Source organism: Cetorhinus maximus, chromosome 9 (genome assembly GCF_964194155.1).
Source record: "Cetorhinus maximus chromosome 9, sCetMax3.hap1.1, whole genome shotgun sequence".
NCBI lineage: Eukaryota > Metazoa > Chordata > Chondrichthyes > Lamniformes > Cetorhinidae > Cetorhinus > Cetorhinus maximus.
In genome coordinates, this window is record NC_135887.1 from 37,408,006 (window position 1) to 37,433,318 (window position 25,313).

Genomic DNA, 25,313 nt, shown 5'->3' on the forward strand with positions numbered 1-25,313 from the left:
GCATTTGCCTCCCCTTTAAGACGCTCCCTGAATCCACCTCCTTGACCAAGTTTGTGGTCACCTCTCCTAATGTTGCCCTCTTTAGTTTGGCATCCTTTTTTTCTGAAGCCTCTGTGAAACACCTTGGGACATTTGACTATGTTAAAAGCATTATGTAATTGCAAATTTTTGTTTTTGCCCTAATATATTGTACTTCAAGTAACTTGACTAGAACATTATCAGCTGTATTGCCCCACTTTGAGACTTATCGATGAGCAGCGTGTAGGTCAGTGTCATTTGCTTTTCGGTGCCAGTGAAAATAACCTGTCTCTTTTCAATTTAATCAGCCCCACTTGTCCTCAAGTGTTGTCATTTATGCAGACATGGAAAAAATATCTTAATCAATGTGTTTGATCTTATGTTCTAACTGTCCACAGCAAGAGGGAGTGGTCTTGTTCTAATGACAGACTGTAACTAATTGTTCTGTGCTGGCTCCAGGACACTCTGTGCATATTTTAAGGGACAGATAGAGGTTTACCTTGTAAGCTAAAGGAGAAGACATATGGGCTGCACATGCAGAAAAGGGTAACTGCTTCCTGTTGCTTTCATGTCCAGCTTGATCCTAAACTGTCTAAATGGGTGCAATCGTGCATGCTGGAGTAACAGGAACATAAGGAAATGAGTTTTAATTAAGTGCATTCCAGTGGAGATTCCATCATTAACTCCCATTAGGGAATGGACACTTTGAAGTGAATCATTTTGCTCTCATGCTGGCATTTTCCTGGCAGCCCTGCCTGGCCAACCAGTCTCTCACGAGTTTCTGTGTTGGCTTCACTCATGAGTTATTATTGACGTCAAGTTTACTGTGCGTGAGTTGCACAATATGTTATTGTGTTGGAAAAATCTTCAGTAACGTCATGGTGTTAAATGCTTTTTGGCCTTGATTAATTCTGTGAACGTCATCACACAAAGCTGCTAACATTGCATTCCCCCACCCGATGCTGTAATGTAAACTGCCCCCAGGCAAGACTCTGACCTTTTTTTATTATGTAAGTTTAAAATAGTGCAGGTGTGGCTGCTGGGGGAGTTTTGTGTGTTCCATTTCCAATCTTGCATTTGAACAATGAAGGACAGGTACCCAGCGGTGATAGTAGGTGTAGCGGATTGCCTAATTCTCACACAAACTGCTGTATAATCCAGAATATTTTATTTAAATTTAGTTTACAATTTAGGGGAAATGTACCATTTCTTGTACTCTCTTCCACTACCTTCATTTATGCCTGAATTTAAACTTCAATTAATCCCCTTCTGTAGAATATGAGCAGGTGGGCTCAGCAAAAGGCACAGATAGCTGAGTGATTCAAAACACAACGTATTTAGAAGCAGTGTGTTGGAACAATGGCATAGTAGGGTGCAGGGATATAAATGAGGTTGCACCACCATATAGTGCCAGAGTTACCACAGCCCATCTGTATATGGCCCCAGAGTTATCAGAGCCCAATGAATGAGGGTCCACAATCATATAATTACCCTCTTGCACTCACACTCACCTCTTTAACTTGCTGTGGTAATCTGATGTGTAATATAACTTTAAGAAGAATGTTGTAATGGAAGATCATATGATCTTAGTATCCAGTAGCAGAGTTAGCGCGGGCTACCTCCGTAGTCAGTAGTCTATGGTTGGCGTCTGTAATGTAGAGACAGGGTTTGAGTTGAAAGCACACAAGTGTAGCTGTTGAGTTCCTTTGTAAATAAATAGAATGTGTTCTACCTAAGAACTGCCTGTTGATCTACTCTGTCTATGATACCAACTTGGCCATCCCAAAATAAGCATGCAACCAGGATCCGTAAGTCCAACCAAACTAGTGACTAGGATCCAACAAACTGGTAACTAGCAAAAAGCAAGAAAAAGCTAAGAAGGACAAGAAAAAAAACAATAAAAAGTGAGGAAAAAGGGAAGATACAGTAAGCTGGCTTCAAGAATAAAACAAATTAACAAAGGAAATCAAGAGAAACAAAATCAGACCATACCTCGCACGGTAATTGTAAGTAGCATTTCCGTCCTAATCGTTGAAGCAATCCCCTCAAAGCATGCCACAATTTTGAAGAATTAATCCTTTCAGTCCAGCCACAGTCTCATTATATTGAACGCTTTGTGTTCTTTTTCCATGCAAATGACACTGGGCAGGGGGGAGAAGAGGTGATCTCTTATTCATATGTGGGAGTGTCTTACTATGGATTGATTCGAAGTTTGATGGCACCCAGTGCCCTGATTTGAAAAGTTTTGATGACTTAGTGAATCTTGTGAAGAGTCATTACCAGCCAAAGCCTTCGGTAACGATGCAACGGTTCAAATTTAACTTAAGAAACAGAGCTCCGGGGGACACAGTTGCTTGTTCTGTGCCAAATCTGAAACAGTTAATAGAACATTGTGAGTTTGGTACATCTATAAATGATATGCTTAGAAATTGTTTGGTGTGCAGTGTAAATGAGGATACGATTCAGAAGAGATTACTGTCCGAAACAAATTTCGATTTTAAGAAAGCGCTAGAGATAGTACTGGCAATGGAAAGCACAGTAAGAGATTCGAAAACCACACAGGGAGTGCAAAATGGCATTACCCTCTACATTGGGCAGGAAGCCCCAGCCAAAAAGGGCATGAAAATGCAAGGCTCTGCTGAGAAGCAGGAAGCAGCCACCGCTAGCAAACTAATAAAAAGAAATGACTTAGCAGCGAAAACATGGAATAATGGTAACACATGTGGAAGCAGACAACCTTGTAATGAATGGAAGTTTAAAAAATCTAATGTTTTTACTGTCATCAAAACGAACACCTAATGGGACAGTGCAAGGGTAAAATCAGGCAGACTTTCAAACATAAGAAAATATCCCATGAGATCCACAACATTGAAGAGCCTGAAGTAACAGGTTCTGATATTTGTCCGTTGTATAATTTGAAGGTGGGAAGAACAGAACCAATCTACATAACAGTGAGAGTGAACGATAGACCTATTAGAATGGAGGTGGACACAGGAGCTTCCACTACGTTAATTGGTGAACATACTTTCAAATATTTTCATTATGGGGAACGTAAATTAAATTTGGAAGAAACAAATGCCAAATTGAAAACTTACAAGGGAGAAGACATCAAAGTCAAAGGCATAAGCAAGGTTACTGTACAGGTTAGAAGTCAATCGGTAAAACTACCCTTGATGGTGGTAGCAGGTGAGGGGCCAAGCTTCCTTGGACGAAACTGGCTAAAGGAGATTAAGTTAGAATGGGTTGAAATCTTCCAGCTGAGATCCAGCGGGCCACCAGAGCTACTACAAAAATATGCCTCAGTCTTCAAGGACGAACTTGGGAAGATCCAGGGGCTGCAAGCGCCCCCCCGATTCACATGGATCCAGAGGCAACCCGCCCCCCGATTCATGAAGGCAAGACCAGTACCTAATGCACTGCGGGAAAAAGTCGACACTGAACTGGACAGATTAGAGAAACTGGGCGTTATACAACCTGTGCAGTTCTCAGAATCAGCAATGCCAATAGACCCTGCCCTTAAACCCGAACAAAGCATTCGAGTTTGTGGAGACTACAAATTGACAGTTAATGAAGTGGCTAAGCTGGACAGACACCCTATACCAAAAATCAAAGACCTGTATGCTAAGCTGGCAGGTGGAATCACCTATACGAAGCTTGATATGAGTTATGCTTATCAACAATTAGAGTTGGAGAAGGCACCCTGGAAATTTGTCACAATTGATACACACAAACGGTTGTACCAATATACCCGTTTGCCTTTTGGTGTCTCCTCAGCTCGTGCCATATTCCAGAGAACAATGGAAAGTTTACTGCAGGGATGCCCCACGTCGTAATTTATTTAGGTGATGTTCTGGTGACAGGGCTCGTTGAAAAGGAGCATTTGGCAAACTTAGAAGAAGTTTTAAAATGTTTCATGCAAGCTGGAATGCATTTAAAAGAAGAAAAGTGCATGTTCCAAGTGAGGGGAGTGATCTATTTTGGTCACCGGGTAGATTCACAGGGCCTGCACCTGGTTGAGGAAAAAGTGAGATCCATTAGAGAGGCTCCAGCGGCAAAGAACATCTCAGAACTCAAATCATTCTGGGGATGATCAATTATCAAGGGCGCCTCTTACCTAATTTGTTGGCAGAACTGGAACCCCTGTATTACCTACTCAAGAAAAACCAACATTGATCTTGGTAAACACCGCAGAAAGAAGCTTTCATAAAGGTGAAACAATTGTTGCAATCATCCACCCTATTAGCACATTTTGACCAGAGAAAAGAGTTGGTGTTGACATGTGACGCATCTCCTTATGGAGTGGAGCAGTGCTCTCCTATCGAATGGACAATGGGTCGGAACGGCCTATAGGATATGTATCAAGAATGCTCAACATAGCAGAAAAGGGATACACACAGAGAGAAAAAGAAGACCTGTCAATCATCTTTGGTGTCAAGAAATTTCACCAGTACATATACGGCCGTCATTTTACTACTGTTTTGGACCACAAGCCATTGCTAGGATTATTCAGCGTGTACAAGGCTATACCACCCATAGCCTCAGCAAGAATACAAAGATGGGCATTGATCCCGGCAGCGTATGAGTATACTTTCATCCATAGGCCTGGAAATCAAATTGCAAACATTGATGCACTTAGTCGTTTGCCCTTACAAGAAAATGATGAGGATATTCCAGTCCCTCAAGAACTTGTTTTATTATTGAACTTCTTAGATTCATCACCGGTATGTACTAGACAGATCAGAGACTGGACAAGTCAAGACCCAGTCCAAAGTATGTGAACAAGTTCTTCATGGTTGGTCACAAAAGCAGGAATCCGATGAAATGAAACCGTATTTTCAAAGAAGATATGAAATAACCAGCCAGGCTGGCATATTGTGGGGAGCACGAGCAATTGTTCCTCCAAAAGGACGAAAACCATTGTTGATTGAACTACATAGTGCACGACCAGGAATATCCCGAATGAAGACCATAGCATGCAGCTACCTATGGTGGCCTGGGATGGATGGAGAAATAATGAGCTTAGTGAAGAGTGTATGCAGTGTCAGCGAGTGCAAAAGTTACCATCAACAGCTCCATTGCACCCTTGGGAGTGGCCAGGAAGGCCATGGGTGCGATTACACATTGACTATGTGGGACCTTTTATGGGAACAATGTTTTTACCTATTGTTGATGCCCACTCAAAGTGGAGTGGCATATATGAAGTGAAGTCACCAACATCTTCTGCTACAACTGACAAGCTACGTCAAAGTTTCACCATCAACAGACTACCAGAAGTGGTTGTATTAGATAATGGTACAGCATTTACGAATGCTGAGTTTCAACGGTTCATCAGCCTCAATAGTGTCACTCATGTAAAAATTTCACCATACCACCCTTCCTTATATGGACTGGCTGAAAGAGCAGTTCAAATATTCAAGGCTGGAATGAAGAAATTAACTGGAGATTCCATAGCAACCAAGCTAGTACGCTTTCTTTTTCATTATAGAACTACCCCACACGACAAGAGGTGTCACACCTGCGGAATTGTCAATGAAACACCTTCTCAGGACGAGATCAAGCTTAATAATGCCAAATTTAGGGGGGATGGTGGAAAGCAGTCAGGGAAGTCAGAAAACTAGACATGACTGGCATAGTTGTGACAGGAAGTCTACTGTAGGCGAGACGGCATACGTGAAGAATTCTGCAGGACCAAAGTGGTTATCGGGCGAAATAAATGCAATGAATGGACCTCTTACTACGTGAAAGTGGAAGACCGAGTTTTACAGAGACATGTGGATCATATCAGGAGGAGAGAAACAAAGTACCTAACTATTCTAATCCCATTTTCCAGCACTAGGCCCATAACCTTGTATGCCATGGCATCGCAAGTGCACATCCAAATACTTCTTAAATGTTTTGAGGGTTTCTGCCTCTACCACCCTTTCAGGCAGTGAGTTCCAGATTCCCACCACCCTCTGGGTGAAAAACTTCCCCACATCCACTCTAATGTGAGGGGACATGTTTTATAACACTTCTAATTTCTTTTTTTTAAAACTCTTCATCTCCCTGAGGCAGATCTGTGCCTCAGGGAGATTCTGAAGCGCGCACGCATGCGCGAAGCTTGGACTCACCCTCCAGCCCCTGCCCGCACAGGCAGTGCTGAGCGCTGCTGCTCGCGATTCACACTGGGCGGACCTTAATTGGTTCTCCGGTGTGAAATCACCTCCCGGCCTCGATCGCAGATGGCAAGCGACTTCCCAACCGCCCCCACTGAACCCACCCGACAAGGGCAAGATTCTGCCCATGATCTCAGTGTCCAATAACAGAGTTAGCGTGGGCTACCTCAGCAGTCAGTAGGCTATGGTAGGAGTCTGTAATATAGAGTCAGGGTTTGAGTTGAAAGCACAGAAGTATAGCTGCTGAGTTCCTTTGTAAATAAATAGAATGTGTTCTACCTAAGAACTGTCTGCTGATCTACTCTGTCTGTGGTACCAACTCGGCCATCCCGAAATAAGCGTGTAACCAGGACCTGTAAATCCAACCAAACTGGTGACTAGGATCCAACACTTTCTTGTGGTGCATATACCATGGCTTCAAGTATCCTTCTTGAAAGTAACCCAGAAGCTGAATCCAAAATAGCAGCCAAAGCTGCATCCATTTTGCCAATGTCAAGTTACACCTCAGTGTCCTTCCAATCTTATTTGAATATACTCAGACTTAAAATGGCTATGAATGGGCATAAATCAGCATAAACAATTGGGGCTTAAGGAAACACTGAACACATTCCAGTATATTTTTTCCTTGAGGTTTATGATTAAATTTTTCAACTCACTTCACAACCTACAGTACCCAATATGTGCTGTACCCTGTATGTGAAGTAATATCAGAAATGGGCCCAGAGTGTGTTTGACAGGAACTACTGGAAATAAGGCATCTTGAAACTTATAAATGCTTATTAACTATTTACAACTATGTACAGGGACAGATAAGCATGAGACTCCTTCCAGAGGCATCTCCGTCTGGGTTCCACAGGCAAGTGACCTGACGTCAATGATGATATATATTAGCTATTAGCATAATAGCTATTAACCCATTATACTACATCTCCTCATTTCCTCCCAAGTCTTTCATTCTACTCATGAACATTAACTATTTACACATCCTGCTTCCCACACCCCACCATAGTGTCTCGCGCCTGTGGCATCAATCTTCAACTGTTCTCAGCCCTCAGTGTAGGGTGTATGTTCTCCATATTCTTCCTGGAATACATTTGAATCAGTAGACAGAGATTCCTGTTTCTAGTGTACAATACAAAGGTGATGAACAGGCGTTCTCTGTTTCTTCTTCTTTGCGGTCATGCTGCTGGCTGCCCTCTTTTGAAGGAATGAGACTTCGTTAGCTTTTGCTGAGGTATGTACAGCTGTAGTGGGTCCGCAATCTCCTGATCCAGCAATTTTGTTGTTTGCCAAAAGTAGTTGTTGCTTAAGTTCATTTAATGATTCATGCACTCTGAATGAAGTTACCTTTGAGAATTACACCGATAGGCAAATATAAGAATGAAGCAAAGTGGAGTCACTGATCCTTCTGTCAATACTGTGGGGTTTTGTCTTTCAGCTTGTGGTTGTTTGGCCTGTGTACACTCTGCATTCACATCAGTGTGGGTTTACTGTTCATTAGAGATTGGCATTTCAAGAGCTCCAGCAGTGCAGACAACATCTGGGATAGAGCTAGGTGGCACCTCGGGTTCTCTAATTATACCGTATCTTACTGGGTCAGGTTGTTGTTCTACTAGATTCAGGGAAGTTACACTTCCTTGTACTTTAGGCGTGTGTGAGATCTGTAACTAGTATTTCGGCAGTTTCAATCACTTCCTCTTCAGCCTTGACATCAGTGTTTGGGGAGTCAGCTTTTTGTTCTGTTCTTCTCTCAACTGGCCATTATCGGAGCCTCTGTTCCTGGTTTCTCTTGATGAAAGTCAATGCCTGCGCTAGGTTGTTCTATGTCATCAGTGTCTTTACCAAAATAGTCAGGTGGATTGGCATCCTGGTCACATTCATTAGTCGTGTTCTGGTCACACTCATTAGTGGTATCTTGGTTATCATCCTCATCCACTCGCTCTTCAAAAATTAGTGCAAGGTCCAGAATTTCTTCCTCTGGCTGGTAGCTGTGGTCAATGGTGGTCTGGTCGTCTTCTTCATCTACCTGCTCCTCAAAGAGTAACACAAGTTCCAGAATGTCTTCCTGTAGCTGCAGATGTGGTGCTTTTCCTATGGAGACTAGTTTGAACTGTTCTGAGTCGACTTTGGTTTCTACTGCATCTGATGCATAAAGAAGTTGCAAAGCCACACAAGTTTCTCTGCTTAATAAAAAGCAATCTTAGTTATGAATAATGTAGAGTGTCGTTAAGTTCTCTTTCATTACATTGAAGTGTGGCAGTCATCTGCCCTTGCACCTCGAGTGGAGTGCCTCCTGGACCATGCAGTCGGGTCATAGAAAGTTGGAGAAACACAAGATTCAGCCACTATACCAGATCAGAAAGAATGGACACTCCTGCATCTGTGTCCAACTTAAAGTTGATTTTGCAGCCATTGACTATGATGTTTGCACTCCAAAAGGTTCCCTTAGATTTTGCTACTTCACCCAAGAAAGGTGCTTCATGTTCCTCTGTTTCTTCTATCTCCTGGATACTGCTTGATCTAATTGGCCTACTTTTTGAGTAGGAGGCTTTTGGTTGCGGCATGCTGCTTTAATGGCCCTGCCTCTGGCAGGATTGGCACTCTGCATATATGGCGGAATAATCTTCACGCCTATGGGGTTTTTTTGGCACCACAATGGGAGCACTGGATAATGATGGTGACCGCCCTCTCTTTGTTCTGGGTCTGCTTTTTTGTTTGTATGCTGGTACCTCTATTACTCACAAACTGGACTGAGTCGGTATTCTGACTCCACAAAGGTTCCCCATCATCCCAGATTAAAACTTGGTTTCGCTTTTGAAGTTCAACCATTGAACTGCCTTGGATAATACTAGCTTTTCCCCGCATGCAGAAAATTGAACAAGGCTCAGTCTATGATAATGTTCTTCCGAGGACTGAAAGGCAAATCGAAGGCCTTAGTAACCTCTTCATAGGTTGCTGTGTCCTCATGAACACCCTGTCTTACCAGGATATCATCTGTGCTTCTGCCAATAGAATAGGGAAGTGCGCTGACCTGCTCTTTATCAGGCTCTGTGCTAACCCTGAAGTGGTCCTATTCCTATTGAATCTGTGATGCCAATTTTTCCAGTGTGATGCTTGGTCGGGGCCTTCCACGTAGTCAAAGAAGTCAGGTAGAGGTAGGATTTTTTCTACTATTGTCTGTTACTTTAATTTACCGTCTTGGAAGTCCAATGGTAATTTTCTTTTTGATTCCTTGCCACAATCATTCCCTCACTGCTTCATGCTCGATGGCTTTTCTTTTCCCGCCACTGACAGTTTCGTCGGAGATCCTCGGAGATAGTGTGTGCTGTACCCACAATGTGCTATACCTACTGTATCCAGTATGCGCTGTACCTACTATACCCAATGTGTGCTGTACTCAGTGTGTGCTGTATCTACTGTACCCATTATGTGCTGTACCTACTGTGCCCAGTGTGTGCTGTACCTACTGTACCCAGTATGTGCTGTACCTGTTGTACTGTACCCAGTGTGTGCTGTACCTGTTGTACTGTACCCAGTGTGTGCTGTACCTGTTGTACTGTACCCAGTGTGAGCTGTACCTGCTGTATTGTACTCAGTGTGTACTGTATCTGCTTACCCAGCATGCTGCACCTGCTCTATATGGATAATCAGCTTCTGCTTACTTTGCTGTTTCATTTCAGTACCTTTGAACCCCTCTCCAGCTGCGTGTCTGCAATCCTCTGGTCCCACAATTTGAATATTTGATGGTGTAGTTGAGGTTTCCTGTGCTGCACACCCTTGTATGACATAAGAGAGTGTGACAGTGATGGTGAGCGAACACTGCCAAACTTTGTTAATTAACTTGACTGAACAAATGCCTCATCGTCAGGCCGCTCCTGAGTGCTTTGTTTTCCTGAGAATTGACTCTGAGCTTTCAAAGCTTTCACAGTTGATTGCTTTAGGCTCAAGTGGTTGAATCAGGCAGTGGTAATAGTCCTGTTGACAGGTCACAATGCCGCTGATGTCTCTGAATATCAAGTCAGTCTGTTTAATATAAGGACCGGACATGTTCCTTTCTGTTTGGTGCATTCCTGTTGATTTTTTAGGGAGCTTGAACCATCTTGCAGTAAAAATAACAAGTGTATTTTGTAAAAACAAAAAGCTAAAAGCTACTGTGGATGCTGGAAATCCAAAACAAAAACAGAATTACCTGGAAAAACTCAGCAGGTCTGGCAGCATCGGTTTTCAAACAGAACTGTCCTGGCAGACCGATCGTGTCAGCCTGTTCCTGCCCCATGGATCTCATTTCTCGTTATCTTGACTCCCTTCTCTCTCCGCTTGTCCAGTCCCTTCCCACCTACATCCGTGATTCCTCTGACACCTTACATCACATCAACAATTTCCAGTTCCCTGGCCCCAACCGCTTCCTCTTCACCATGGATGTCCAATCCCTCTACACCTCCATCCCCCACCAGGATGGTCTGAGGGCCCTTAGCTTCTTCCTTGAACAGAGGCCCGAACAATCCTCATCCACCACTACTCTCCTCCGTCTGGCTGAACTTGTTCTCACACTGAACAATTTCTCCTTTAACTCCTCTCACTTCCTCCAAATAAAAGGTGTGGCTATGGGTACCCGCATGGGCCCCAGCTATGCCTGTCTCTTTATGGGGTATGTGGAACATTCCTTGTTCCAGTCCTACTCCGGCCCCCTCCCACAACTCTTTCTCCGGTACATCGATGATTACTTCGGTGCTGCTTCATGCTCTCGTCGGGACCTGGAAAAATTTATTAATTTTGCTTCCAATCTCCACCCCTCCATCATTTTCACATGGTCCATCTCTGACACTTCTCTTCCCTTCCTTGACCTCTCTGTCTCAATTTCTGATGGTAGACTATCCACCAATATCCATTACAAGCCAACCGACTCCCACAGCTACCTCGACTACAGCTCCTCACACCCCGCTTCCTGTAAGGATTCCATCCCATTCTCTCAGTTCCTTCGCCTCCGTCGCATCTGTTCTGATGACGCTACCTTCAAAAACAGCTCCTCTGACATGTCCTCCTTCTTCCTTAACCGAGGTTTTCCACCCACGGTCGTTGACAGGGCCCTCAACCGTGTCCGGCCCATATCCCGCGCATCCGCCCTCATGCCTTCTCCTCCCTCCCAGAAACATGATAGGGTCCCCCTTGTCCTCACTTATCACCCCACCAGCCTCCGCATTCAAAGGATCATCCTCCGCCATTTCCGCCAACTCCAGCATGATGCCACCACCAAACACATCTTCCCTTCACCCCCCCCGGCAGCATTCCGTAGGGATCGTTCCTTCCGGGACATCCTGGTCCACTCCTCCATCACCCCCTACTCCTCAACCCCCACCTATGGCACCTCCCCATGCCCACGCAGAAGATGCAACACCTGCCCCTTCACTTCCTCTCTCCTCACCGTCCAAGGGCCCAAACACTCCTTTCAAGTGAAGCAGCATTTCACTTGCATTTCCCCTAACTTAGTCTACTGCATTCGTTGCTCCCAATGCGGTCTCCTCTACATTAGAGAGACCAAACGCAAACTGGGCGACCGCTTTGCAGAACACCTGCGGTCTGTCCGCAAGAAAGACCCAAACCTCCCTGTCACTTGCCATTTTAACACTCCACCCTGTTCTCTTGCCAACATGTCTGTCCTTGGCTTGCTGCATTGTTCCAGTGAAGCCCAACGCAAACTGGAGGAACAGCACCTCATCTTCCGACTAGGCACTTTACAGCCTTCCGGGCTGAATATTGAATTCAACAACTTTAGATCTTAAACTCCCCCTCCCCCCATCCCCACCCCGTTTCTTCCCCCTCCCCCTTTTTTTTTCAATAATTTATATAGATTCTTCTTTTCCCACCTATTTCCATTATTTTTAAATCTAAAACTAAAACTTTGTTAGTCTTTACACCCCACCCCCACTAGAGCTGTACCTTGAGTATCCTGCCATCCATTCTTAATTAGCACTTTTCTTAGATAATACCACCTTCAACACCTCTTTGATCCTTTTGTCTGTGACATCTTTTGATTATCTGCTCCTATCACTGCTTGCTTATCCCTACAGCCACCCCACCCTCAACTTCTCTCTCCCCCCGCCCCCCCACCTTAGACCAGCTTATATTTCACCTCTCTCCTAACTATACTTCAGTTCTACCGAAGGGTCATGAGGACTCGAAATGTCAACTGTTTTCTTCTCCACCGATGCTGCCAGACCTGCTGAGTTTTTCCAGGTAATTCTGTTGAAGTGTATTTTGTACACCACAAATCCCTCTAAGGAGGAGAGAGACTTGTATTGATATAGTGTTTTAGTACATCTCAGATGATTGTTATTTACAGTGCGATTAGTGCTGTTATTTAGGGAAGCAGAACAATGTATTGTGAGGGCCTCCCATCCCCAAATAGGAAATTAGATTAATTCCAGTTAATCTATTGTTTCTGGTGATGGTTAAGGATAACAAGCGAATTTGCTGCTTTTCAACAGTGCATGGGATTTCTTTTACAGGCATCTGAACAAGTAGGTAGGACTTTGATCTTATGCCTTGTCCAAAAAAAGATATAAACACCAAGAGTGTATAATTTCAAGTTTGTGACACACAAAATACCCCAGAGCAACATTAATAGGCATTTATTGACAATCTCACTTGCAGGAGACACAGGATGGCTGATACAGGAAATGGGGAAAATGCCACACTGGTCCAACAGGATGTTGAAATTTAGTCAAAGGACAGGGAATTTATTCTGTATTCAAGCATGCTACATCTGGTCTGAGAGTGTTCAGTACCAAAACAGGCTGACAGAAAGATTGGTTAGTTCCCCTGCAAAACATCCTTCAGCTTAGTAAGTACAAAATTCACAATAGGAGCGGGTAACTGTAGAGGTGTAGTGTAGAGGCAGGTACCTACAGAGATTAGTGTAGGGATAGGTACCTCGTAGAGGTGTGTTGTAGGGGCAGGTACCTGTAGAGGTGTAATATAGAGGCAGATACCTGTAGAGGTGTGAAAAAGTGCGAGTACCTTGTAGAGGTGTGGTAGGGGCAATTACCTGTTGAGGTGTGATGTACAAGCAAGTATCTGTAGAGGTGTGGTGTAGGGGCAGGTACCGACAGAGGTGTGGTATGGGGCAGGTACTTGTAGAGGTGTGAAATGGGGCCAGGTACCTGTAGAGGTGTGATACAGGGCCAGGTACCTTGTTGGGGTGTTGTGTAGGGATAGGTACCTGTAGGGGTGTGGTGTAGGAGCAGATCCCTGTCGAGGTGTGGTGTGGGTGTAGAGGTGTGATGTTGGGATACGTATGCAAAAGTGTAGTGTAGGGGCAGGCACTTGTAGAGGTGTGATTTTGGGGCAGATACATGAGTGACATGGTGTTGAGGTAGGTATTTATAAAGTGTGGTGTAGGGGCAGGTACCTGTAGGTGAATACTATGTAAATATAAGCACAGCTGATGACCCTTTGAATGCATATACTGGCTGCAGATATAAAAGTGCTGGTTGGGTCTCAATTTCAGAAAAGCCACATGATGAAGGAATATTACAGAACAGGTTAGACTGGAAACTACTGAAGAAATTGGAAGTTACTTCTTTTCTTGGTATCGATCTTCCTGGGTAGGTTTAGGCTCAGCCAGCTTTAAGTACACTCAGCTCATCTCTCCATCAGAGGCCAATCGCACAAAAACACACAGGTTTTTCCTTCCTGCTCTTCTGAAACCTCCCCCTTTGTTCTGCTCAATTCAGGACACACTGTCCTGGTGATAAGATAGAGTATGTTTGACCTAGGAAGCTGGTTATGTTGGGTGCTGTTGTTTTCTGTAATGGGATACACGCAGAGAGACAACAATAACATGAGCCCAACAGAAATCTTTGTGGTGAGTCATGAAATGGAGATACTGCCTGGGGAGATAAAAGTACAGGGCTGGGACTTTGTACAGATGCTGAGAAAACATTACACAGCAGGATAGGAACCAAATACATTCATAGCTATGGTGTTGTTTCCTTTTTGGCCACTGTATCATTCCCTGTTTGATCACTGTGTCTTCCCCTGTTTGATCACTGTGTCTGTTCCCTGTTTGATCACTGTGTCTGTTCCCTGTTTGGTCACTGTGTCTGTTCCCTGTTTGGTCACTGTGTCTGTTCCCTGTTTGGTCACTGTGTCTGTTCCCTGTTTGGTCACTGTGTCTGTTCCCTGTTTGGTCACTGTATCTGTTCCCTGTTTGATCACTCTGTCTATTCCCTGTTTGATCACTCTGTCTATTCCCTGCTTGATCACTGTTTCCATTCCCTATTTTGTTACTGTTTCTTTTTGTTTTCCAAAAATCTCTTTCTACTGAATGTGCTGATTCATGCTGAGTTATGGTTCCGCTTATGCTAAGAACACCTCTAAGGATTCATCCATCAGGAGTGCCTTAACATTAAGTATAGGCAGGCCAGGGTGCACAGCTGACACTGGCCTAGTCCTTATCTGACACAACCAAAACTACTCGTCTTGGTCAAAGCCATTTACTTATGATTCAGCATTCTGGGTGATTTTTAAAACGTGCTAGCCCAGGAGTACTGAGGTTAGTTGAAGCGCTTCAATTGTTACCCCAACCGAAATCAGTTAACTCAGCACAGGTCAGGAATTGGACCTATGATCTTCACCCTGCATGACTTAATGTTAAACAAGACAGTGCGTTTACACACCAGTCATCGGACAACTCTACTCTATTATCTTTAGTAGATTTTAACATTGTTTATTGATAAATGCAGACATAAAAGAGTGTACAGTGGGGAATGTGAGCTAAGAGCACATACCCAAGGCTATGGATGTAATGAACAACAGGCATAATATATTTGAATCTCTTTTAAAGAAATTTTGCGTGCAAATGAAACTGTGCTGGTTTTGAGAATTGTATAGGAAGGAATGGATGTGATAGATAGACACACCTCAGTAACTAATTTACTTCTTTATTCAGGCAGCGAACGTGGAGCAGACCCTTAACCACCAGATCCACACATTGAGGGACAGGTTTATGGGAAAGGAATTCCTGTTGAATGAGAATGCAACACAGGCACAGAGCCTCCATACTGAGGTGGGTATGAAACTAGAGTCTGAGCCTGTACCACAGGTGGGCACAGAGCCTGTAACCCTGGTGAGTACAGAGCCTGTAGTCCAGGTAGTTACAGAGCCTATGGGGTGAGGTTGAAACAGTTCTTGCAGATACTTGAGGTTATAGATTGCTCACTTGTTTGAGCAACCTGAGAGGCTGCAATGTCATGCCCCACAGTGCTTAAGTACTTAATCTGTTGAAAACTAAGCATTCTTGAGTATTTCTGATGTACTCTACTAATTCATGTTTCATGGCACAGAACACTTTCCCTGTGGGCACTTTAATGTTCTTCCTGCTAGTAGATTAACTTGCTAATTCATTTACAGCTTCTACCCTCAGTCTCTTTTTGATCTTGCACCCCGTCCCCACTGCCTTAACATCCAGAAGCACAGGTGGATGCTGAGATAAATAGGTGCCAACATCCCACTATGTTCTTATGTAAACCTATGTAATGAGTGCCAGGCTATTCCTTAGAAGGAGACATTGCAACTGAGCTCAATCCTTTCTTCACCCGACATCCATTGTCTCAGAGCAGGAGCCATTGGAGCACAATAAAGAGCAAGAGAAGCAAACTTGGCTGATTTGTCCCTATCCTAACACAGGGGCATTGAGGCCAACCTTTACTGCTGTCTCCATGGAGATCAGCTAATTCAACACAGACCAGGAACTGAGCCTAGCACCTTCCTGGTCTGTTCATGAGTTTCATGAGGATATAGACAGGCTGGTCAGATGGGCTGATCAGTGGCAAATGGAATTTAATTTGGATAAGAGGGAGGGGATACACTTGGGCAGGACAAACAAGGCACAGGAATACACGATGAGTGGTAGGACCCTGGGAAGTACCAAGGACTTGGTGTGCATGTCCACCGGTCCCTTAAGGTAGCGGGACAGGTAGATAAGGTGGTTAAGAAGGCATATGGGATACTTGCCTTTATTAGCTGAGGCTTAGAAAATAAGAGCAAGGAAGTTATGCTGGAACTGTATAAAACGCTGGTTAGGCCATAGCTAGAGTATTGTGTGCAGTTCTGGAATCCGCATTATAGGAAGGATGTGATTGCACTAGAGAGAGTGCAGAGATTTACGAGGATGTTGCCTGGACTGGAGAGTTTTAGTTATGAGGGGAGATTGTATAAACTGGGGTTATTTTCCTTGGAGCAGAGGTGATTGAGGGGGTACATGATTGAGGTGTATAAAATTTTGAGGGGCATAGGTAGGGTAGACAGGAAGGAACTTTTCCCCTTGGTGGAGGGATCAATAACCAGGGGGCATAGATTTAAGGTGAGGGGCAGGAGGTTTAGAGGAGATGTGGGGAAGAATTTTTTCACCCAGAGGGTTATGGGAATCTGGAACTCACTGCCTGAAAGGGTGTTAGATGCAGAAACCCTCATAACATTTAAGAAGTATTTGGATATGCACTTGCGATGCCATGGAATACAAGGCTGTAGGCCTCGTGCTGGAAAATGGGATTAGACTAGTTAGGTACTTGTTTGACCAATGCAGACTTGATGGGCCGAAGGACCGTTTTCTGTGCTGTAGACCTCTATATGACTCTATTACTCTATTAAGGGGTAATTTGATAGAAGAGTTTAGAATTATGCAAGGATGGGACAGAATAGAGAGAAACAAATGGGGCTGAGTTTTACCCTGAGGAACATGTGTGTTTGGAGCAGGAGGAAGGTTAAATGCTGGAAAATGTACAGCGCATCAGGAAGCCGACCCCAACCTGCTGACTTTCACATTTAGCTGCAGTATGTTAGGCTGCTAGTGAACAAACCCCTCAGGAGGGGCATGTTGTCAATTTCAATGTGTTAATTCCTCAATTATGATGATATTAACAAGATTTTTGCAATTTAAGTGTAAATCCATGGGTTTCCTGGAACTCACCAGTGAAAGCAACATGAGAACACAGCAGCCATTGATGGGCTGAGACATGACAGAAAAATATTCTATTAAATACTGACACCTCATAGCTGCTTTCTTGCCTACTTGTTTGAAAGGGTTTGTTCACGGTGCTTTTGCTGAGAGGTACCTTCCACAACTTTGGAAGTTTGTACATTGGATCTCCACTTTGGGTCTCTGATCTATCAGATCAGCATGGCTGCCACTTTTGCTATTTCGCTTTGGGGCTCAGATGTGGACAGAGGTGGCCAACACCATCAACAGGAGCAGGAGCAGCAGGAAGAGCACCCAAAGGATCACCAGCAGGAACAGCAACAGCCCGCAGCTTCACAGCAGAGAGGGATGAGCAAAAGGGTGCAGCTCTCAGGAAGTTTTATCCACAACACAGACAGTTGGTCAGCTTCTTCAGCCTATCAGTATCTCAGGACACTCAGTGCCTTCTGTCAGGTGCTGGAAGACATTTGCAGCCTGCTGTACCAAAATCTGCTGCCTAGTGAATCCATATGGCTGTGCTTCACCAGTGGCTGTCAAAGTCACCACAACCCTCAAGTTTTTTGACTCAGGTTCCTACCAGGGCTCCGGTGGAGACATTGGGACCTCGCAATCAGCCACCCATAAATGCACAAGACAACTGATTGATGCCTTGTTTGCCAGGGCAGGTAATTAAGTCAACTTTTCTACCAAAGAAGCCATTCAGAGTGAGTGTTTGCTCGAACTGCAGCTCCAGCTGTCTTGCCGCAGGGGCAGAGTGTCACTGATGCATGCATGTGACAATGACGGCACCCACAGATCACGCAGAGCGCACCTCAACCAGAAAGACCTCCAGTCCATCAACACACAGCTGGTGTCCAACCACAAAAAGATCATTTGTGTAGGTATGCACAAGATTCCCAGGCAACTCCCATGATGCTTTCATTTTGCACCATTCCACTCTTCTTAACCTCTTCACACCTTGAAGCATACTTACTGGCTGGCTGTTTGGAGACAAGGGATACCCACTCACAAAATTGCTGATGACACTCCTGAGGAGCCAAACTGCTGAAGCACAGGAGCAGTACAATGATACGTATAGCCAGATGTGTCATTGAGCAAGCAGTTGGCATGCTGAAGATGCTGCTCTGGTGCCTGGACAGATCTGGAGGCGTGCTTCAATATGCAGCAGCCAGGATCTCAAGAATGGTCATGGTGTGCTGCCCTCTGCCCAACATTGCAGAGCAGCAAAGTTTGGACCTGAAGCAGAAACAAGAAGCAGAGCACAGAACCTCTGTAGATGATTCTGTGGAAGAGGAAGCTGAATGTGATGTAGCCAAAGTATTAGCAGCAGCGCACATTGCTGCCCAGGATACCCTCGTTATTGTGAACTTCACTTAGATCCCTCCAGTCCACCCATCTGACAGCCGCATGCAAAAGCCACTTTATCCCATGTCCCCAACACACAGAATCCTGCAAACAGCCAAGCCTCACTTTCAGACTCGCTAATTGCTCAACATCAGTTCAAGTCTTACCATTCATCACAGGTGAAAAGGCCACTTACAGCTACCAGAAAGGGGCAAGATGAGAAAGTGTTGAAAGAATTCATATTTATATGGCTCAAAAATAAAACAGAAACTTAACAATCTAACGTTATGCAGCACACCCATTTGCACATCCATGTACAAACCTTTACTCTTCCACCTCCCAGCACTTTTACATGGTGGGACCCCTTTGGCTTCAGCAGACAAGCTGTTCAAATCCCCTACTCTAGCTGGCACTGACTCTGGATGGCAGGCACACACCAGTGACATCTGTGGCAGGAGAAACCATGCGTGCACTGAAGGAAGCAGCGCGAGCCAGGTGTGCGTGTGCAACTGCTCCTGCACCTGATCGATCAGCATTAGGAGTTATAGTGTTTAAGAATAGGTTACACAAAATGGTTGGATGGAAGGGTAAGAAAGAAATATGGGAACAGGGCGAGCTCATGAGATTAGTGCACCAAAATGTACTGGTTGTACTGATTGGCCTGTTTCTGTGTTGTTGTTCCTATGGAATTCCATGCTCTGCACCGATGGTGTGGTCCATTTACTTACCAAGCCTTGCAGAAAGTGAGGGACTCAGGTTTTTTAACTCTATAAAATATTCACATCAACACTTCCTGTTGCACTTTATGATTCTCTCTCTGGCACCAAAAACTTCATCTGTTGAACTTTAATAATCTACATGCTGAAGTGTTAAAAGTTTCTGATACACCAAAGAAAGAACTTGCATTTGCATAGCACATTTCATATGCTCAGGATGTCCCATCCAATTAAACACTTTTTGAAGCATGCTCACTTGTTTTGCAAACAAACGTGAATTTGCACCCAGAAAGATCATACAGGCAGCAATGAGATGAATATATAGTAATATAAGTTAAGGGATGAATGTTGGCCTAGCCACTGGGAGAACCTCCTGCTCTTCTTTGGATAAGTACTGCCAGATCTTTAAAATCCACCTGAACAAGAAGACAGACACTCAGTTTGAAGACTTATCCAAAAGATGCCTCCTCTGACAATGTAGCAGTCTCTGAATACTTCTCAGCATTGTCAGCCTAGAAACACTTACCCTATTACTTAAGCTTTCCCTGATAATATTTTAATACTCTTGTATATTTAATAGACTATCTGTTCCAAGAGATTACTCCGTAATACTGAGAAACCCAGCTACCCAAAGACTCAAGGTATAGGAATGATGATGTACTCACAAGAATTAGCATTCTTAGCATAATGCTGATTACAAATTGAGAATCCTTTTTTTAAAATTTGTAATCCAGAATTTTTTAAGTTATGAAGAAGTTCAGAAGGTTTATCTGTGGTGCTAGCTGTGACTCAGTGGGTAGCACTCTTGCCCCTGGGTTAGAAGGTTTTGGGCTTCACCCCTGCTCCAGTAATTATCTCCACAAAATCTATGCTAACACTTCAGTGCAGCACTAAGTGGGTGCTGCACTGTTGGAGGGGCTGTCGTTGTGATGAGGTGTTTAACTGAGGTCCTGTTTGCCCTCTCATGTGGATGTAAAAGATCCCACAGCACTGTTTTGAGCAAGGGAATTCTCTCTGGTGTCCTGGCCAATATTTATCACTCCACCAACATCATATTGCTGTTTGTAGATTTTTTTCTGTTTGCAATTGGCTGCTGTCTTTTCTACAAAAGTACTTCATTACCTATAAAACACTTTGCGACTTCCTGAGGCAGTAAAAGGTGCTATCTAAATGCAAGTCTTTTTTTATGTAGAGTAATAGGATTGAGTTATGGCGAACTGTTGGCAATATGAAATTGTAGAACACGAAGAGCTCAGGGAGCAATAAAAACTCGGCAGTCAGCAGTTCCTTGGTCACTAGCTTTACTGAGGAGGTCTGTGGTGCAGTGGGTAGTGCCCCTGCCTCTGAGCCCGAAGGTCTAGGTTCAAGTCCCACTCCAGGACTTGATAACCACAGGAGGTACATTTGTAATGTGGCTAAGCAGGTTGATCATCAGCCTGTAAATCCTTCAAATACATTTATGGCGGGTGGAGTGGGAATCTCCTGGCCAGCCATGCTTGAAGCAGAATGGTGCCCCTCAACCTATAGCCTCTGGTGACAGGCTAGTGACCCATTCCAGGAAAAACTAGCTATGACAACAAATGTAAGCACATGCTTTGTCTGTCCCATGCATCACTAGGTGTGGGAAGAGAAAAAAAATAATTTTTACTGAAAGTGCTGGAAATGCAAGCCAGAGGAAATTTTCATTAAGACATTTATAATTTTGCTGCGCACACTGACCAGGATTTATTGAGCATTATCTTAAGGAGGCTCTTTTAAGGTAGCACATTTGGAGTGTTGATGAATTTCTTCACTGTCTCTTGACAGATAGCTCTGTTGTCTGAGCAGAAACATAATCTGGAACAACAAACAGCCACAGTGCAGAAGGAGAACTTGGCACTGAAGAGCAGCATCGACGCAATGCAAGAAAAGTTCTCTCAGCTGCAGCGAAAGAACACTGAGCAACTACTGCAGGTGAGATCCATGAGATAGACTTATGGAGTCGGTACAGGATTACAGTAGAATAGTGACTGGACTAGCAATAATGATCCAGGGACAAAAGTTCAAACCCCAATACAGCAGCTGGGAAATTTAAATTCAATTAATTAAACAAAATCTGATGAAAAAGCTAGTATCAATAATGATGACCATGAGCCTAATGGACTGTCATAAAAACACATCTGGTGCATTAATATCTGTCCTACAATATGACGTCAGACCCACAGAAATGTTGATGATTCTTAATTGCCCTCAGAAAAATGGCCTGGCAAGCCATCCAGTTGTGTTCAAGGAAGTGGCTCACCACCACCCCCTCAAGGGCAGTTAGGGATTGGCAATAAAAATGTTGGCCTTGCCAGTAATGCCCACATCCCATGAATGAATAAAAGCAAAGTATACAGAACTGCAAGAAAGTGTTTGGAGTAAGTATATAGATTAAAGGACAGGTTCAATCAATAACAACAACTTATAATTATACAGCGCCTATAATGTAATGAAATGTCCCAAGGTGCTTCACAGGAGCATTATAAAGCAATATATGAAACCAAACCACGTAAGGAGATGTCAAGATTGATGAGAAAAAATTTAAGAGGTAGGTTTTAAGAAGTGTTTTAAAGAAGGACAGTGAGGTAGAGAGGCAGAGAGGTGTAAGGAGGGAATTTAAGAGCTTGGAGTCTAGGCAACTGAAGGCACAGTCACCAATGGTGAAGCAATTAAAATTAGGGATGCACAAGAGGCCAGAATTAGAGGAGCACAGATATCTCAGAGGGTTGTGGGGCTAGAGGAGATTACAGAGATAGGGAGGGGCCAGCCTTTGGTGGGATTTGAAAACAAGGATGAGAATTTTAAATTAATATTAAAAAAAAATTGGCATGAGTAGTCCATGAATCATATCTAAGGATGAAACAGAGAGAGACTTGGGGGTTTGAATACATTTTACCGTCAATGAGCATCAAACACGCCCTGGACGATACTGAATTTACAGCTTGTTTTACATGCCGCATGATTTTCTTTTCCAATTTCCTATCGTATGTTTCATGCTACTGCCAAGATTAACTTTACCTCCAACATATCCAACCAATGGAGAGTAGCAATCAATGCAGCAATAGAATATTGAACCATTTGGACAACACAGTAATGTACAAATGAGAGGAAGTCATCTTCAAACTGTACAAACTCTACCAACCTGCTCATATTGCTACTTGACTATTGTTATCTAGTTTGATCCCTAAGACACTAAAAAGATATCCAAGCATTAGAGACAGTTCAGAGAAGAGCCATGAGACTGATTCCAAGCACCATGGACTGAACTAGGAAGATTGACTGAAGAAACCTGAAGAGCAATTTTAATCAGTCCACCAGGAGCGGACAGGATGGTGGTGGCCCTAAAATTGGAATGGTGCACTTAACGTCCATTCCTGATCTGATTCCAGCTGCTGCAATGTACTCAGGGCTTTGATAAAGGCAAACTTGGCACAAGTCAGAATCAGGCAGGAGCTCCATTAAAAAGTGCCAATTGGAGCCCTAAAAAGCACATTGGATCCCAATTCAATTTTGAGGAACAAAAGGGCTCCATGCATCCTATACGCAGTTGCATAGGGGGCAGCGAGCGGCCTAAGCAGTGGCAATTAAAGTAGCCAATGTTGTCATTCCTCCTGGCTAAAACAATGCTCGTAGCTCCCCACCCATTGTATTAACTTACCACCTCCTCCTGTTACCCCCTCCCATCCCCAACAAATTAGCTGTTGGCTGACTCCATGTGTCTGTCCAGAGTCTGCCCATGAATTGCAGCAAGGCGTATGTTCAGGGCATGGAGCTCAGCAGCCAATTGGAAATGAAACCCAGGCTGCTAATAGTTTGGACTTCTTGCCAGCAGGAACAGGCCGATGGCGGACGTGCTGTGCCAACTACCTGCCTGTACTCTGACAGCACTTAAAATCGTTCAATTTGTAGGCTTTACAGCCCTGATGAGAATTAACTGGGAGGTGACTATCCAGAGGTATCAGATGGTAAATGGTATGAAAGAAAGGCAAATCCAGACAATTCCTTCAACTTAAACATAAGTTTAAGATAAAGGTCCCTTGTCCTACATTTACCATTTAGTTCTGAGTAATTTTCTGGATCTACCTTTGCCATATAATTTACTGTCTTGTAAGTCTCTGTGCCAGTTTTGATACAAGTTCAAACTAATAAAAGGCATATTTTGGACTGATGTTGGGAAGTTCCTCACAAAGAGTGAACGGTCAATACAAAAATAAAGCAGGAAAATAACAAGAAACAACTGGATGCAGTGATGGGAGACTGTTGGAGCTTTCTGACTGGATGAATTAAGATCAACTGTGCCTATCTCGTAATGTACACACAAAAGTACTCATATCTACAAAAGCAGGTGAAAGCCTCCCACATGGTGGCACCCAAACCACAACCTCCACACATGTATACACACGTACACACAGACACACACGTACACACATACATACATAAAATTATACATACATAAATGCACACGCACACAACTTTCCGCTGGTGTTGCCAATTAGTTAGATCTAGCTAATCCTCTAGAGAGGAAGTGGGACTTTTGGAAGTTCCCGCATTTGGGATGGTCGGCTGTACTGAGTGCTTTTATTCACGTTCTAGGCAGCCCTTCATAGTGCTTCTGTGAGAAAGGACAATATCAGCCATGTAGAACTCAAAGGTGAGGCCAGCAGACTTCTCAGTTACTTGTGTGACAATGTGGAGTTACTGTTTAACCAGTAGATTAACGGTTAATTTCAACATGGCTGCACATGAACTGGCTTTCTATTTCTTTTAGCAGTAGCTGGCAATAATGTGTGTGTGTGTCTGTGCTGATTAATGCAATCAAAACAGGAGCTGGATAACTTTCGAGTTAAGGGCTGGACTGGAAGCTGTACGGATAAACAGACTGTGATGTTAAAATGCTCCACAGATACAACAATTCCTGTGCTGCTGTGGTCAGGGAATTGCTTGGTCACCTTTGGGGATGGGGGAATATGTGTACAGAAATTCCTTTTAGGAGATTAGATAGGTGGGGTAGAATCCACAATAGGTTAAGTTCACCTGATGGATCCTTGTGAGCAAACACACTGCCTGATGTAGCATTAAAGCCCCTGGTTTGACAATTCGACTGTGCTGCCAGCTAACCTGTGTGCTGCAATTTATCTTGGTTCCCCTGGGCTTGGAAAAGAGAGTATGAGTTCCAGACTGATCCTAGTAATTATCCAGTAATTCCTACTGGAATGTGAGTGTCGCATGAGAAAAGCTTTGGGCCTTATGTGATGCTATTCATAGTTGAACAGCCTGGTGATATTAGCCTTGAACTTCAGGAATGGCCATTTGGCTCAGATACCATCCATAGAATGTCCCCCAGAAAGAGACAGCAGCTTCAGGAGGAAGGTGGTTGGGTTGGAGGAAGTTGGGGAAAAAGAGAACATTTTGGTTGCTGTGCAGAAGGGGTGGTCTTGACAGGCTAGAAGGCCTCCACTTGTCCAACCTGTCTTAGCTTCTGTAATTCTATGCAATATGTGGATATCTCTACAGTATTGCCACATATTGCTGAGAGTGTGGTTTTCTTTCTGAATGTGGCTGATGCGTTCACTGTTCTTTTCAACCTGTAGCTCACCCTGTCACAGGAGAATGTCAATGAAGTCCAGGCTCTGAATCAACAGTTGCGGAGCCGAATGCAGGATCTGAGCCAGCAGCTGATGATGCAGGAATTTACAAGTCACAATGATTCCCTTCACTCAGAAATTGAGCACAGTCTGGAAACCGAGGCTGAGACCTGGGAGGCCGAGAAAGATCAGGTATAGTTAGCTGCGGAGCCAATGAGTCAACCTATTTGCATGTTACAGTACTTTATACCCTTTCGTCACGTAGGGGATTTGTGAACTTACTGTTTCTAAACAATCTATCTGATGTACTTTTCTGTAACTTGTCCCAGGTAAAGAATGATATTGTGAAGATCCATCAGCAATTACTCACCTTGAAAGGTGAGAAGTGCTCTGACAGTTTGATTGGATGTCAGATGCACAGTCTGCAGGAAGCCCTTTCATACCTGAAGAATCTGGTACACAGCCTAGTACATGGCCCAGCTACACAGGTAAGAAA

The 25,313-nt window shown here is 43.9% G+C and overlaps 1 protein-coding gene across 2 annotated transcripts in view; it reads left to right on the forward strand.

The window, feature by feature from the left end:
• Positions 1-25,313, forward strand: part of LOC144684572 (BICD family-like cargo adapter 1) — a 42,917-nt gene that overhangs the window by 8,127 nt on the left and 9,477 nt on the right. For both annotated transcript variants that reach the window (XM_078548523.1, XM_078548522.1), the window contains exons 3-6: positions 15,124-15,240; positions 21,018-21,164; positions 24,824-25,009; positions 25,147-25,305. In XM_078548523.1, the coding sequence (XP_078404649.1) occupies positions 15,124-15,240; positions 21,018-21,164; positions 24,824-25,009; positions 25,147-25,305 (609 nt within the window). The remainder of the gene's footprint in view (positions 1-15,123; positions 15,241-21,017; positions 21,165-24,823; positions 25,010-25,146; positions 25,306-25,313) is intronic.